The sequence below is a fragment of the Mytilus californianus genome, unplaced genomic scaffold (assembly GCF_021869535.1).
Source record: "Mytilus californianus isolate M0D057914Y unplaced genomic scaffold, xbMytCali1.0.p SCAF_11, whole genome shotgun sequence".
In the NCBI taxonomy this organism is placed as follows: Eukaryota; Metazoa; Mollusca; class Bivalvia; order Mytilida; family Mytilidae; genus Mytilus; species Mytilus californianus.
Window position 1 is genome coordinate 47,694,103 of NW_026262593.1, and position 17,103 is coordinate 47,711,205.

General features: G+C 31.3%; 1 protein-coding gene across 1 annotated transcript in view; it reads right to left on the bottom strand.

Annotated features, from left to right (window-relative positions):
• LOC127720215 (aplysianin-A-like) overlaps positions 1–17,103 on the bottom strand; it is a 124,653-nt gene that overhangs the window by 4,271 nt on the left and 103,279 nt on the right. Inside the window, exons 4-5 of the mRNA XM_052226691.1 lie at positions 1,561–1,665; positions 873–1,088 (exon numbers count right to left, since the gene is read on the bottom strand). Coding sequence (XP_052082651.1) covers positions 873–1,088; positions 1,561–1,665 — 321 coding nt within the window. The remainder of the gene's footprint in view (positions 1–872; positions 1,089–1,560; positions 1,666–17,103) is intronic.

Genomic DNA, 17,103 nt, shown 5'->3' on the forward strand with positions numbered 1-17,103 from the left:
GATTGAGAGGTTTCTTGTTGAACGGCACTTGCCATAACTTAGGTAGTACATATGTTATGTCAGTTATTACAAAGAATGATATTTTACTAAGGTTTCAACTCCCTCAGGCAAAGTTGACCTTAGATGAATTTGGCTATTTGTTTTAGGTATTTTTGTCATATAGCTCTTCAACTGTTTCGTTACTTATACATCCCTTGGATTGCAAATGTTTGGCATTTAGCGTTCCTGATGAAGGTAAATCCAGAAAAGCGCTTCGGACGCATGAAATTATTAAACGTGTTGTTTTCTATTTTTTAAATGTGTAATGTTTGTTTCTGCATCCACTGAATTCACAATCACATCAACTTTTATACATTTTTGGATGGTCCTAAACATTTGAAGGTTTCTAAATATTAACAAAAAGGTTACATTTTATAATGACGACCTTTTTCGCGTTAAATAATTGCGAATTAAATACTATTTAGAAAAAAACTTCCTTTTTCCGCCCAGTTCGCAAATCCTAAACGCCGATATTAAAACTTAAATATTAGAAACAGATAAATGTGTATAATTCTGACCCCTAAAGGCAAACAGGTCATATATGAGGGGCCTGATGGGGGGGGGGGGGGGGTCTCATCACGATTCACGAGTTGATTTTTTTTGTCAATCACGATTCACAGAAAATAAATTTCCATGATCACGGATCACGAAAATATAAAAAAAAAAATCTGTAGAAAAACGGATCACGATAGCGAAAATGCGCCGATCACGAAGAACGAAAATAACCCATCAGGCCCCTCATATATCTTCCTAAATGTCTTTAATACACAATATGGAAAAACGGCTTAAACAAGAAAGTTTAAATTTATTTTGCTTGAAATGACATGTCTTACCTTTTACTTTCACGTAAAAATCTGTCAAGAAGAGTAGTTGGTATTGATTGAAATCCTTTTGACACAGTTAGAACTTCTTCCTTTTCATTAGACGGAGGTGAGGTAACTACTTCAACCAATGCACTTATATCAAACCCTAACGTGTCAAATCCGGAAGTGTCTACGATATACTTGTGTGCTTCTGGTGTTAGGAATTTGTTATACATAGACATTACACTTCACGAATGAGATAGAAATGAAAAATATAATTCATTATGCTAAACAACCATTTATATACTTCTCAATAATGTTTTTATTTTTATTTTGTTCTTCACTTAAATTTCATATTCATTACTTTTTGAATATTTCAACTCATGTTGTTCGTGTTGCTCGGTTTTTAACGTCTATCTAGTGTTTTGTAGACTGTTGTTTGTCTTTCGTGGTATTTTCGTTTTTTCCATTGTCCAGTCGGTTTTTCTTCCACTTATGAATTTTGAATGCTCTCCGTACCTTGACCTATAATGGTTTACTTTTATAAATTGTAACTTGGATGGAGAGTTGTCTCATTGGAACTCATACCACATCTTCCTATATCTATCTCATGATATCTTTTGCTTATTTTTCAATGAAGAGACTTTTTTTTTCTTCAGCATCAAATGTAGTATTTCTTATAATTTGTGAAATAAAGGTTCTAAAATTCATGTTATACCTTTGCTTATACATTTCTATTCCATCGACATCTTTGATATGATAATGTTTAACATCTTCTTGAACATTGGTCGTTAAAACATCGGTGTAGTTCTTATACATTTCCCTAAAATAAATTCATATTTGTATTTTCTACCTTTTTATCCGTTCCCGCTGCTGGTGGACTATCATTCCCGCAAATCCCCCCACCCCCTTTAGTCAGTGTTTTCGTACTGGCATGCTTCTGTTAATATATGTTGGTTGACGTATACTTTGAGTTCATGATTAATGTAACTGTGCTATAAACCAAAGTTGCAACTCCCTAAGGCAAACTTGTACTTCTACGGTTTCAACTGTTTGATTTAGGCCCTGTGGGTTGTTTTTTATTTTTTATTTTTTGCTCTAAAAGGATTTATGTTTTATGTTTTGGATTTCAATATTGTTAATCAATTGTGTACCTGATCAAGGAACTTCCAGATACATGTGTTATGAGTAGACAAATCATAATATTATTTTATCTAATAACTGTGAAAATTGACTTCTTTCAATCCCATGGTGCAGAAATCATTACTGAAACAGCCATTATGCTTGTTATATGAAAGGATAAAAACAAAACGTACAAGGTTGTGCTATTAGACCTTTTCAATAACTGTCTACACATACAGTTGACAACGACACCGACAGGTAAAAGAGCGTAAAATGTAGGGATTGTTTCAATAATCGTATATATGAATATAACTAGTAGTGTCTGGCAAGAAAAAAAATATTTGCCTGTATGTCTTTTATACTTTGTAAAATATTTTTTTATTGTCAACCAATTATTAATTGAAATTCAATTTTATCTTTGAATTGCGTATTGAGTTAAGGAAGAGCCTCGAGCTCAATATTTAATTTTATCTATTTAAACAATGAGCTTATAGTTTCATTACAGAAATTGGGAAAATGAAAAAAAGTATTTTAGTAGAAAATGTTTAATCAAACAATGTTTTACGTGTATTAACAAGAGCGGCACATGTCTTTACAATGTATATTAATTTTGTCATCGGATCCCTCAATAATGTACTAATTCCTTTATCTTTTTCATTTCAACCAATTTTTAACTTTATTTCTGTATTCAATAAAAAGAAGCATTCCATCAACGAGTTATTCGTATAATCATGTATGTGTAGATGAAAACGGATTCGGAAGTTGATTGATTGCAATCAATTTTTACTTGAAGGTTACCTTGATATGTCGCAAATTCAGGGATAGACAAAAAAAAACAGGAACATCCGCAAATTGCTGATTCTTTCAAAATAGTCTAATACCCTCAAATCGAATATGATTTCTGAATGATTTTTATCTTTGAAACGACATCTTCATTTCACCTGTAACCTGTAGGTGGTAAAAGTCGTCGTCGAGAGTTATTGAAAAGGTCTATTATGTAACATACTACATGTTGGTCATATGTCACCAGAAAATACACTCATTACGTCTTACTATTTTGGTTAAACTTTAAAATCCATTGTTTATATTTAAAACAGGAAGATGTAAAAAGGTGATTTTGGTCTTATCTATTTTGTCTCGTCGCTTGTAATTCTCAACTTCAGCGTACCCTTGTTACTTCCTTAATTGATTGATAGATGAAAACAATTTGGAATCAACTTCCAGTTCCTATATACCAATATTAAAATTGAATTTTAGTTAATAAATGCTTTCTAAAACAAGATCGTATTGGTAAGTATAACAGACATACAGGCAAACATTTTGTTCAAGCCATTTAAGGTGGTACCCAACACTTGACTAATATTAATTTGGCTCGTTTAATTTTCTTAAAATTTTGACAAAATGTTTACTTTGACCCTTTGACAAAAATATAAAAATTTCAAAAAATTTGAACCAACCACTTTATCAGAAAAATTTCATTGGTTATATTGCAGTTTGACAAACACTAATTTTGATCATTGAGAAGCTTAATATTTCCTTAACAATACAACGTGATTAAAACGTTTAGCTGATTTTTACAGAGTTATCTCCCTGTAGTGTTAGGTACCAGGCCAAAGACCACAATTAATGATCCTGCTTTTCGTTGTCCACGAATATAGTTCCTTTTAATTAGAGTGTATTTTTTCTTAATTTTTTTTCTTTCCCTTCCTCACTCATTTCTTAGATTTTTTTGGATGGAAATGAAAGAAGAGAGGTGAAATAAACTTTTGGATGTTGTATTTTAACTGATTTTGATATGGAAAGAGTAATTAGGCCAGGTGCAAAAAGGTGATATTTACAGTTTTCGGAACATCTCTTGACTTGTCCATAGGGGTATGGATGTGTATTGGCTAAATTTGTAAGATGCTGGGGAGCGATATTTCTGAATGTTTGATATATGTTTGGACTAGTACTGTACTTTACACACACAAAATATTTGACAAAAAGAACCGGAGCATTTTTTTTAATGAAACAAAACGTTATAAAGAACTAATAGAGAATTTAATTGTGGTCTGTGGCCTAAGAGGTGAAATTCAGGAAATATTAAATTTGTACTTTGACAACTTCCCTGAATGATCTATTGGTATTAATTTGTCAAACTACATGAGAATAAATGATTTCCACTTTTATTTGATAGAAATTTTGTAAAAAAGTGACATTTCAGCCTACATGCCCAAAATTGAACTTTTTCAGTTGTTTCAATATTTTTACAAAAGTAGCATGCTTACTTTCCCTCTCACAGGTTTTTCTGATTTTCTACTTGTGTTTGTGGTATCTAATGTAGATGTTTAACTCATTTTTGAACACTAAACATACAAAAAAAGTAGATAAAATCAGAACAAGAGTGCAAAATGTGCTGCTTTAATGGTCCTAGTCTAACGGTCAGTATGAAGCAAGTGAAAAATGAGGTTCTATGCACATACAAGTTGAATTCCTTTTAGCAGATTTCACTGAAACTGTATCAAAAGCACGTATTACTGGTTGTTTGACCTTGTCTGTTTCACAGACTACCTTTATTTTCTTTTGTTTGATAGCTAGTGGTTAAAATATTGGCCTTTTGAGGCTGAAATTTCATGCCGGTTTTAAAAAGTAAAGTAAATAACTTTGCATTAGATGATCATACTGTCTACATATATAGTTGAAAGTGACAGTCTTGTTACATCCAGGCTCCATGTTTTATCATATCTGAGCAAAGATTTGAGCAAAAAGAAGCATATCTTCATCTCCCATATCATTTATATGCTTTTTAATATGCAAATGTGGGGAACGACCTAAATTGACAACCTGTTTTTTTAAGCTTGACATTGCTGAAGACCATTTTATTCACATGTGTTATGCTATTTGAAACTTATATTTCCATTAAAAGTACATTTATAACATGTAAAAGGTTTTTTTATAACTTAACAACTTCAGAAAATTGTGGTAAGTGAAAAATATTACATTGCATATAAGGCCTCACTTCATTTGAAAACCTCTATTTTTTGGCACAGGCCCATATGAAATTTACTTCTGGCCATTTTTTATAAGTCTGAAACATGAAGTATGCTATCTGTTGCTTTTAATAGGTGATAACTTATACATAGAAACATTAAAAAGTGTAAGTTTTGGTATATTTTGGTTTTTAGAAGCCCAAATTTGATAGTTGAAATTATTCTAATTCAACGCCACAATTCAGCACCCAAAGTTCAGATATAAAAAATGCCACAATTTTTATAATTGGTATCATATGGCTTTGAAACTTTGTAAACTGTTTTATAATACACTAAGCTTAAATCATACCAAGTTTTATTAGAATTGGTCAAGGTTTAGACCCCTAATAGGCCAAAGACTACAATTAATGATCCTGCTTTTCGTTGTCCACGAATATAGTTCCTTTTAATTAGAGTGTATTTTTTCTTAATTTTTTTTCTTTCCCTTCCTCACTCATTTCTTAGATTTTTTTGGATGGAAATGAAAGAAGAGAGGTGAAATAAACTTTTGGATGTTGTATTTTAACTGATTTTGATATGGAAAGAGTAATTAGGCCAGGTGCAAAAAGGTGATATTTACAGTTTTCGGAACATCTCTTGACTTGTCCATAGGGGTATGGATGTGTATTGGCTAAATTTGTAAGATGCTGGGGAGCGATATTTCTGAATGTTTGATATATGTTTGGACTAGTACTGTACTTTACACACACAAAATATTTGACAAAAAGAACCGGAGCATTTTTTTTAATGAAACAAAACGTTATAAAGAACTAATAGAGAATTTAATTGTGGTCTGTGGCCTAAGAGGTGAAATTCAGGAAATATTAAATTTGTACTTTGACAACTTCCCTGAATGATCTATTGGTATTAATTTGTCAAACTACATGAGAATAAATGATTTCCACTTTTATTTGATAGAAATTTTGTAAAAAAGTGACATTTCAGCCTACATGCCCAAAATTGAACTTTTTCAGTTGTTTCAATATTTTTACAAAAGTAGCATGCTTACTTTCCCTCTCACAGGTTTTTCTGATTTTCTACTTGTGTTTGTGGTATCTAATGTAGATGTTTAACTCATTTTTGAACACTAAACATACAAAAAAAGTAGATAAAATCAGAACAAGAGTGCAAAATGTGCTGCTTTAATGGTCCTAGTCTAACGGTCAGTATGAAGCAAGTGAAAAATGAGGTTCTATGCACATACAAGTTGAATTCCTTTTAGCAGATTTCACTGAAACTGTATCAAAAGCACGTATTACTGGTTGTTTGACCTTGTCTGTTTCACAGACTACCTTTATTTTCTTTTGTTTGATAGCTAGTGGTTAAAATATTGGCCTTTTGAGGCTGAAATTTCATGCCGGTTTTAAAAAGTAAAGTAAATAACTTTGCATTAGATGATCATACTGTCTACATATATAGTTGAAAGTGACAGTCTTGTTACATCCAGGCTCCATGTTTTATCATATCTGAGCAAAGATTTGAGCAAAAAGAAGCATATCTTCATCTCCCATATCATTTATATGCTTTTTAATATGCAAATGTGGGGAACGACCTAAATTGACAACCTGTTTTTTTAAGCTTGACATTGCTGAAGACCATTTTATTCACATGTGTTATGCTATTTGAAACTTATATTTCCATTAAAAGTACATTTATAACATGTAAAAGGTTTTTTTATAACTTAACAACTTCAGAAAATTGTGGTAAGTGAAAAATATTACATTGCATATAAGGCCTCACTTCATTTGAAAACCTCTATTTTTTGGCACAGGCCCATATGAAATTTACTTCTGGCCATTTTTTATAAGTCTGAAACATGAAGTATGCTATCTGTTGCTTTTAATAGGTGATAACTTATACATAGAAACATTAAAAAGTGTAAGTTTTGGTATATTTTGGTTTTTAGAAGCCCAAATTTGATAGTTGAAATTATTCTAATTCAACGCCACAATTCAGCACCCAAAGTTCAGATATAAAAAATGCCACAATTTTTATAATTGGTATCATATGGCTTTGAAACTTTGTAAACTGTTTTATAATACACTAAGCTTAAATCATACCAAGTTTTATTAGAATTGGTCAAGGTTTAGACCCCTAATAGGCCAAAGACTACAATTAATGATCCTGCTTTTCGTTGTCCACGAATATAGTTCCTTTTAATTAGAGTGTATTTTTTCTTAATTTTTTTTCTTTCCCTTCCTCACTCATTTCTTAGATTTTTTTGGATGGAAATGAAAGAAGAGAGGTGAAATAAACTTTTGGATGTTGTATTTTAACTGATTTTGATATGGAAAGAGTAATTAGGCCAGGTGCAAAAAGGTGATATTTACAGTTTTCGGAACATCTCTTGACTTGTCCATAGGGGTATGGATGTGTATTGGCTAAATTTGTAAGATGCTGGGGAGCGATATTTCTGAATGTTTGATATATGTTTGGACTAGTACTGTACTTTACACACACAAAATATTTGACAAAAAGAACCGGAGCATTTTTTTTAATGAAACAAAACGTTATAAAGAACTAATAGAGAATTTAATTGTGGTCTGTGGCCTAAGAGGTGAAATTCAGGAAATATTAAATTTGTACTTTGACAACTTCCCTGAATGATCTATTGGTATTAATTTGTCAAACTACATGAGAATAAATGATTTCCACTTTTATTTGATAGAAATTTTGTAAAAAAGTGACATTTCAGCCTACATGCCCAAAATTGAACTTTTTCAGTTGTTTCAATATTTTTACAAAAGTAGCATGCTTACTTTCCCTCTCACAGGTTTTTCTGATTTTCTACTTGTGTTTGTGGTATCTAATGTAGATGTTTAACTCATTTTTGAACACTAAACATACAAAAAAAGTAGATAAAATCAGAACAAGAGTGCAAAATGTGCTGCTTTAATGGTCCTAGTCTAACGGTCAGTATGAAGCAAGTGAAAAATGAGGTTCTATGCACATACAAGTTGAATTCCTTTTAGCAGATTTCACTGAAACTGTATCAAAAGCACGTATTACTGGTTGTTTGACCTTGTCTGTTTCACAGACTACCTTTATTTTCTTTTGTTTGATAGCTAGTGGTTAAAATATTGGCCTTTTGAGGCTGAAATTTCATGCCGGTTTTAAAAAGTAAAGTAAATAACTTTGCATTAGATGATCATACTGTCTACATATATAGTTGAAAGTGACAGTCTTGTTACATCCAGGCTCCATGTTTTATCATATCTGAGCAAAGATTTGAGCAAAAAGAAGCATATCTTCATCTCCCATATCATTTATATGCTTTTTAATATGCAAATGTGGGGAACGACCTAAATTGACAACCTGTTTTTTTAAGCTTGACATTGCTGAAGACCATTTTATTCACATGTGTTATGCTATTTGAAACTTATATTTCCATTAAAAGTACATTTATAACATGTAAAAGGTTTTTTTATAACTTAACAACTTCAGAAAATTGTGGTAAGTGAAAAATATTACATTGCATATAAGGCCTCACTTCATTTGAAAACCTCTATTTTTTGGCACAGGCCCATATGAAATTTACTTCTGGCCATTTTTTATAAGTCTGAAACATGAAGTATGCTATCTGTTGCTTTTAATAGGTGATAACTTATACATAGAAACATTAAAAAGTGTAAGTTTTGGTATATTTTGGTTTTTAGAAGCCCAAATTTGATAGTTGAAATTATTCTAATTCAACGCCACAATTCAGCACCCAAAGTTCAGATATAAAAAATGCCACAATTTTTATAATTGGTATCATATGGCTTTGAAACTTTGTAAACTGTTTTATAATACACTAAGCTTAAATCATACCAAGTTTTATTAGAATTGGTCAAGGTTTAGACCCCTAATAGGCCAAAGACTACAATTAATGATCCTGCTTTTCGTTGTCCACGAATATAGTTCCTTTTAATTAGAGTGTATTTTTTCTTAATTTTTTTTCTTTCCCTTCCTCACTCATTTCTTAGATTTTTTTGGATGGAAATGAAAGAAGAGAGGTGAAATAAACTTTTGGATGTTGTATTTTAACTGATTTTGATATGGAAAGAGTAATTAGGCCAGGTGCAAAAAGGTGATATTTACAGTTTTCGGAACATCTCTTGACTTGTCCATAGGGGTATGGATGTGTATTGGCTAAATTTGTAAGATGCTGGGGAGCGATATTTCTGAATGTTTGATATATGTTTGGACTAGTACTGTACTTTACACACACAAAATATTTGACAAAAAGAACCGGAGCATTTTTTTTAATGAAACAAAACGTTATAAAGAACTAATAGAGAATTTAATTGTGGTCTGTGGCCTAAGAGGTGAAATTCAGGAAATATTAAATTTGTACTTTGACAACTTCCCTGAATGATCTATTGGTATTAATTTGTCAAACTACATGAGAATAAATGATTTCCACTTTTATTTGATAGAAATTTTGTAAAAAAGTGACATTTCAGCCTACATGCCCAAAATTGAACTTTTTCAGTTGTTTCAATATTTTTACAAAAGTAGCATGCTTACTTTCCCTCTCACAGGTTTTTCTGATTTTCTACTTGTGTTTGTGGTATCTAATGTAGATGTTTAACTCATTTTTGAACACTAAACATACAAAAAAAGTAGATAAAATCAGAACAAGAGTGCAAAATGTGCTGCTTTAATGGTCCTAGTCTAACGGTCAGTATGAAGCAAGTGAAAAATGAGGTTCTATGCACATACAAGTTGAATTCCTTTTAGCAGATTTCACTGAAACTGTATCAAAAGCACGTATTACTGGTTGTTTGACCTTGTCTGTTTCACAGACTACCTTTATTTTCTTTTGTTTGATAGCTAGTGGTTAAAATATTGGCCTTTTGAGGCTGAAATTTCATGCCGGTTTTAAAAAGTAAAGTAAATAACTTTGCATTAGATGATCATACTGTCTACATATATAGTTGAAAGTGACAGTCTTGTTACATCCAGGCTCCATGTTTTATCATATCTGAGCAAAGATTTGAGCAAAAAGAAGCATATCTTCATCTCCCATATCATTTATATGCTTTTTAATATGCAAATGTGGGGAACGACCTAAATTGACAACCTGTTTTTTTAAGCTTGACATTGCTGAAGACCATTTTATTCACATGTGTTATGCTATTTGAAACTTATATTTCCATTAAAAGTACATTTATAACATGTAAAAGGTTTTTTTATAACTTAACAACTTCAGAAAATTGTGGTAAGTGAAAAATATTACATTGCATATAAGGCCTCACTTCATTTGAAAACCTCTATTTTTTGGCACAGGCCCATATGAAATTTACTTCTGGCCATTTTTTATAAGTCTGAAACATGAAGTATGCTATCTGTTGCTTTTAATAGGTGATAACTTATACATAGAAACATTAAAAAGTGTAAGTTTTGGTATATTTTGGTTTTTAGAAGCCCAAATTTGATAGTTGAAATTATTCTAATTCAACGCCACAATTCAGCACCCAAAGTTCAGATATAAAAAATGCCACAATTTTTATAATTGGTATCATATGGCTTTGAAACTTTGTAAACTGTTTTATAATACACTAAGCTTAAATCATACCAAGTTTTATTAGAATTGGTCAAGGTTTAGACCCCTAATAGGCCAAAGACTACAATTAATGATCCTGCTTTTCGTTGTCCACGAATATAGTTCCTTTTAATTAGAGTGTATTTTTTCTTAATTTTTTTTCTTTCCCTTCCTCACTCATTTCTTAGATTTTTTTGGATGGAAATGAAAGAAGAGAGGTGAAATAAACTTTTGGATGTTGTATTTTAACTGATTTTGATATGGAAAGAGTAATTAGGCCAGGTGCAAAAAGGTGATATTTACAGTTTTCGGAACATCTCTTGACTTGTCCATAGGGGTATGGATGTGTATTGGCTAAATTTGTAAGATGCTGGGGAGCGATATTTCTGAATGTTTGATATATGTTTGGACTAGTACTGTACTTTACACACACAAAATATTTGACAAAAAGAACCGGAGCATTTTTTTTAATGAAACAAAACGTTATAAAGAACTAATAGAGAATTTAATTGTGGTCTGTGGCCTAAGAGGTGAAATTCAGGAAATATTAAATTTGTACTTTGACAACTTCCCTGAATGATCTATTGGTATTAATTTGTCAAACTACATGAGAATAAATGATTTCCACTTTTATTTGATAGAAATTTTGTAAAAAAGTGACATTTCAGCCTACATGCCCAAAATTGAACTTTTTCAGTTGTTTCAATATTTTTACAAAAGTAGCATGCTTACTTTCCCTCTCACAGGTTTTTCTGATTTTCTACTTGTGTTTGTGGTATCTAATGTAGATGTTTAACTCATTTTTGAACACTAAACATACAAAAAAAGTAGATAAAATCAGAACAAGAGTGCAAAATGTGCTGCTTTAATGGTCCTAGTCTAACGGTCAGTATGAAGCAAGTGAAAAATGAGGTTCTATGCACATACAAGTTGAATTCCTTTTAGCAGATTTCACTGAAACTGTATCAAAAGCACGTATTACTGGTTGTTTGACCTTGTCTGTTTCACAGACTACCTTTATTTTCTTTTGTTTGATAGCTAGTGGTTAAAATATTGGCCTTTTGAGGCTGAAATTTCATGCCGGTTTTAAAAAGTAAAGTAAATAACTTTGCATTAGATGATCATACTGTCTACATATATAGTTGAAAGTGACAGTCTTGTTACATCCAGGCTCCATGTTTTATCATATCTGAGCAAAGATTTGAGCAAAAAGAAGCATATCTTCATCTCCCATATCATTTATATGCTTTTTAATATGCAAATGTGGGGAACGACCTAAATTGACAACCTGTTTTTTTAAGCTTGACATTGCTGAAGACCATTTTATTCACATGTGTTATGCTATTTGAAACTTATATTTCCATTAAAAGTACATTTATAACATGTAAAAGGTTTTTTTATAACTTAACAACTTCAGAAAATTGTGGTAAGTGAAAAATATTACATTGCATATAAGGCCTCACTTCATTTGAAAACCTCTATTTTTTGGCACAGGCCCATATGAAATTTACTTCTGGCCATTTTTTATAAGTCTGAAACATGAAGTATGCTATCTGTTGCTTTTAATAGGTGATAACTTATACATAGAAACATTAAAAAGTGTAAGTTTTGGTATATTTTGGTTTTTAGAAGCCCAAATTTGATAGTTGAAATTATTCTAATTCAACGCCACAATTCAGCACCCAAAGTTCAGATATAAAAAATGCCACAATTTTTATAATTGGTATCATATGGCTTTGAAACTTTGTAAACTGTTTTATAATACACTAAGCTTAAATCATACCAAGTTTTATTAGAATTGGTCAAGGTTTAGACCCCTAATAGGCCAAAGACTACAATTAATGATCCTGCTTTTCGTTGTCCACGAATATAGTTCCTTTTAATTAGAGTGTATTTTTTCTTAATTTTTTTTCTTTCCCTTCCTCACTCATTTCTTAGATTTTTTTGGATGGAAATGAAAGAAGAGAGGTGAAATAAACTTTTGGATGTTGTATTTTAACTGATTTTGATATGGAAAGAGTAATTAGGCCAGGTGCAAAAAGGTGATATTTACAGTTTTCGGAACATCTCTTGACTTGTCCATAGGGGTATGGATGTGTATTGGCTAAATTTGTAAGATGCTGGGGAGCGATATTTCTGAATGTTTGATATATGTTTGGACTAGTACTGTACTTTACACACACAAAATATTTGACAAAAAGAACCGGAGCATTTTTTTTAATGAAACAAAACGTTATAAAGAACTAATAGAGAATTTAATTGTGGTCTGTGGCCTAAGAGGTGAAATTCAGGAAATATTAAATTTGTACTTTGACAACTTCCCTGAATGATCTATTGGTATTAATTTGTCAAACTACATGAGAATAAATGATTTCCACTTTTATTTGATAGAAATTTTGTAAAAAAGTGACATTTCAGCCTACATGCCCAAAATTGAACTTTTTCAGTTGTTTCAATATTTTTACAAAAGTAGCATGCTTACTTTCCCTCTCACAGGTTTTTCTGATTTTCTACTTGTGTTTGTGGTATCTAATGTAGATGTTTAACTCATTTTTGAACACTAAACATACAAAAAAAGTAGATAAAATCAGAACAAGAGTGCAAAATGTGCTGCTTTAATGGTCCTAGTCTAACGGTCAGTATGAAGCAAGTGAAAAATGAGGTTCTATGCACATACAAGTTGAATTCCTTTTAGCAGATTTCACTGAAACTGTATCAAAAGCACGTATTACTGGTTGTTTGACCTTGTCTGTTTCACAGACTACCTTTATTTTCTTTTGTTTGATAGCTAGTGGTTAAAATATTGGCCTTTTGAGGCTGAAATTTCATGCCGGTTTTAAAAAGTAAAGTAAATAACTTTGCATTAGATGATCATACTGTCTACATATATAGTTGAAAGTGACAGTCTTGTTACATCCAGGCTCCATGTTTTATCATATCTGAGCAAAGATTTGAGCAAAAAGAAGCATATCTTCATCTCCCATATCATTTATATGCTTTTTAATATGCAAATGTGGGGAACGACCTAAATTGACAACCTGTTTTTTTAAGCTTGACATTGCTGAAGACCATTTTATTCACATGTGTTATGCTATTTGAAACTTATATTTCCATTAAAAGTACATTTATAACATGTAAAAGGTTTTTTTATAACTTAACAACTTCAGAAAATTGTGGTAAGTGAAAAATATTACATTGCATATAAGGCCTCACTTCATTTGAAAACCTCTATTTTTTGGCACAGGCCCATATGAAATTTACTTCTGGCCATTTTTTATAAGTCTGAAACATGAAGTATGCTATCTGTTGCTTTTAATAGGTGATAACTTATACATAGAAACATTAAAAAGTGTAAGTTTTGGTATATTTTGGTTTTTAGAAGCCCAAATTTGATAGTTGAAATTATTCTAATTCAACGCCACAATTCAGCACCCAAAGTTCAGATATAAAAAATGCCACAATTTTTATAATTGGTATCATATGGCTTTGAAACTTTGTAAACTGTTTTATAATACACTAAGCTTAAATCATACCAAGTTTTATTAGAATTGGTCAAGGTTTAGACCCCTAATAGGCCAAAGACTACAATTAATGATCCTGCTTTTCGTTGTCCACGAATATAGTTCCTTTTAATTAGAGTGTATTTTTTCTTAATTTTTTTTCTTTCCCTTCCTCACTCATTTCTTAGATTTTTTTGGATGGAAATGAAAGAAGAGAGGTGAAATAAACTTTTGGATGTTGTATTTTAACTGATTTTGATATGGAAAGAGTAATTAGGCCAGGTGCAAAAAGGTGATATTTACAGTTTTCGGAACATCTCTTGACTTGTCCATAGGGGTATGGATGTGTATTGGCTAAATTTGTAAGATGCTGGGGAGCGATATTTCTGAATGTTTGATATATGTTTGGACTAGTACTGTACTTTACACACACAAAATATTTGACAAAAAGAACCGGAGCATTTTTTTTAATGAAACAAAACGTTATAAAGAACTAATAGAGAATTTAATTGTGGTCTGTGGCCTAAGAGGTGAAATTCAGGAAATATTAAATTTGTACTTTGACAACTTCCCTGAATGATCTATTGGTATTAATTTGTCAAACTACATGAGAATAAATGATTTCCACTTTTATTTGATAGAAATTTTGTAAAAAAGTGACATTTCAGCCTACATGCCCAAAATTGAACTTTTTCAGTTGTTTCAATATTTTTACAAAAGTAGCATGCTTACTTTCCCTCTCACAGGTTTTTCTGATTTTCTACTTGTGTTTGTGGTATCTAATGTAGATGTTTAACTCATTTTTGAACACTAAACATACAAAAAAAGTAGATAAAATCAGAACAAGAGTGCAAAATGTGCTGCTTTAATGGTCCTAGTCTAACGGTCAGTATGAAGCAAGTGAAAAATGAGGTTCTATGCACATACAAGTTGAATTCCTTTTAGCAGATTTCACTGAAACTGTATCAAAAGCACGTATTACTGGTTGTTTGACCTTGTCTGTTTCACAGACTACCTTTATTTTCTTTTGTTTGATAGCTAGTGGTTAAAATATTGGCCTTTTGAGGCTGAAATTTCATGCCGGTTTTAAAAAGTAAAGTAAATAACTTTGCATTAGATGATCATACTGTCTACATATATAGTTGAAAGTGACAGTCTTGTTACATCCAGGCTCCATGTTTTATCATATCTGAGCAAAGATTTGAGCAAAAAGAAGCATATCTTCATCTCCCATATCATTTATATGCTTTTTAATATGCAAATGTGGGGAACGACCTAAATTGACAACCTGTTTTTTTAAGCTTGACATTGCTGAAGACCATTTTATTCACATGTGTTATGCTATTTGAAACTTATATTTCCATTAAAAGTACATTTATAACATGTAAAAGGTTTTTTTATAACTTAACAACTTCAGAAAATTGTGGTAAGTGAAAAATATTACATTGCATATAAGGCCTCACTTCATTTGAAAACCTCTATTTTTTGGCACAGGCCCATATGAAATTTACTTCTGGCCATTTTTTATAAGTCTGAAACATGAAGTATGCTATCTGTTGCTTTTAATAGGTGATAACTTATACATAGAAACATTAAAAAGTGTAAGTTTTGGTATATTTTGGTTTTTAGAAGCCCAAATTTGATAGTTGAAATTATTCTAATTCAACGCCACAATTCAGCACCCAAAGTTCAGATATAAAAAATGCCACAATTTTTATAATTGGTATCATATGGCTTTGAAACTTTGTAAACTGTTTTATAATACACTAAGCTTAAATCATACCAAGTTTTATTAGAATTGGTCAAGGTTTAGACCCCTAATAGGCCAAAGACTACAATTAATGATCCTGCTTTTCGTTGTCCACGAATATAGTTCCTTTTAATTAGAGTGTATTTTTTCTTAATTTTTTTTCTTTCCCTTCCTCACTCATTTCTTAGATTTTTTTGGATGGAAATGAAAGAAGAGAGGTGAAATAAACTTTTGGATGTTGTATTTTAACTGATTTTGATATGGAAAGAGTAATTAGGCCAGGTGCAAAAAGGTGATATTTACAGTTTTCGGAACATCTCTTGACTTGTCCATAGGGGTATGGATGTGTATTGGCTAAATTTGTAAGATGCTGGGGAGCGATATTTCTGAATGTTTGATATATGTTTGGACTAGTACTGTACTTTACACACACAAAATATTTGACAAAAAGAACCGGAGCATTTTTTTTAATGAAACAAAACGTTATAAAGAACTAATAGAGAATTTAATTGTGGTCTGTGGCCTAAGAGGTGAAATTCAGGAAATATTAAATTTGTACTTTGACAACTTCCCTGAATGATCTATTGGTATTAATTTGTCAAACTACATGAGAATAAATGATTTCCACTTTTATTTGATAGAAATTTTGTAAAAAAGTGACATTTCAGCCTACATGCCCAAAATTGAACTTTTTCAGTTGTTTCAATATTTTTACAAAAGTAGCATGCTTACTTTCCCTCTCACAGGTTTTTCTGATTTTCTACTTGTGTTTGTGGTATCTAATGTAGATGTGTAACTCATTTTTGAACACTAAACATACAAAAAAAGTAGATAAAATCAGAACAAGAGTGCAAAATGTGCTGCTTTAATGGTCCTAGTCTAACGGTCAGTATGAAGCAAGTGAAAAATGAGGTTCTATGCACATACAAGTTGAATTCCTTTTAGCAGATTTCACTGAAACTGTATCAAAAGCACGTATTACTGGTTGTTTGACCTTGTCTGTTTCACAGACTACCTTTATTTTCTTTTGTTTGATAGCTAGTGGTTAAAATATTGGCCTTTTGAGGCTGAAATTTCATGCCGGTTTTAAAAAGTAAAGTAAATAACTTTGCATTAGATGATCATACTGTCTACATATATAGTTGAAAGTGACAGTCTTGTTACATCCAGGCTCCATGTTTTATCATATCTGAGCAAAGATTTGAGCAAAAAGAAGCATATCTTCATCTCCCATATCATTTATATGCTTTTTAATATGCAAATGTGGGGAACGACCTAAATTGACAACCTGTTTTTTTAAGCTTGACATTGCTGAAGACCATTTTATTCACATGTGTTATGCTATTTGAAACTT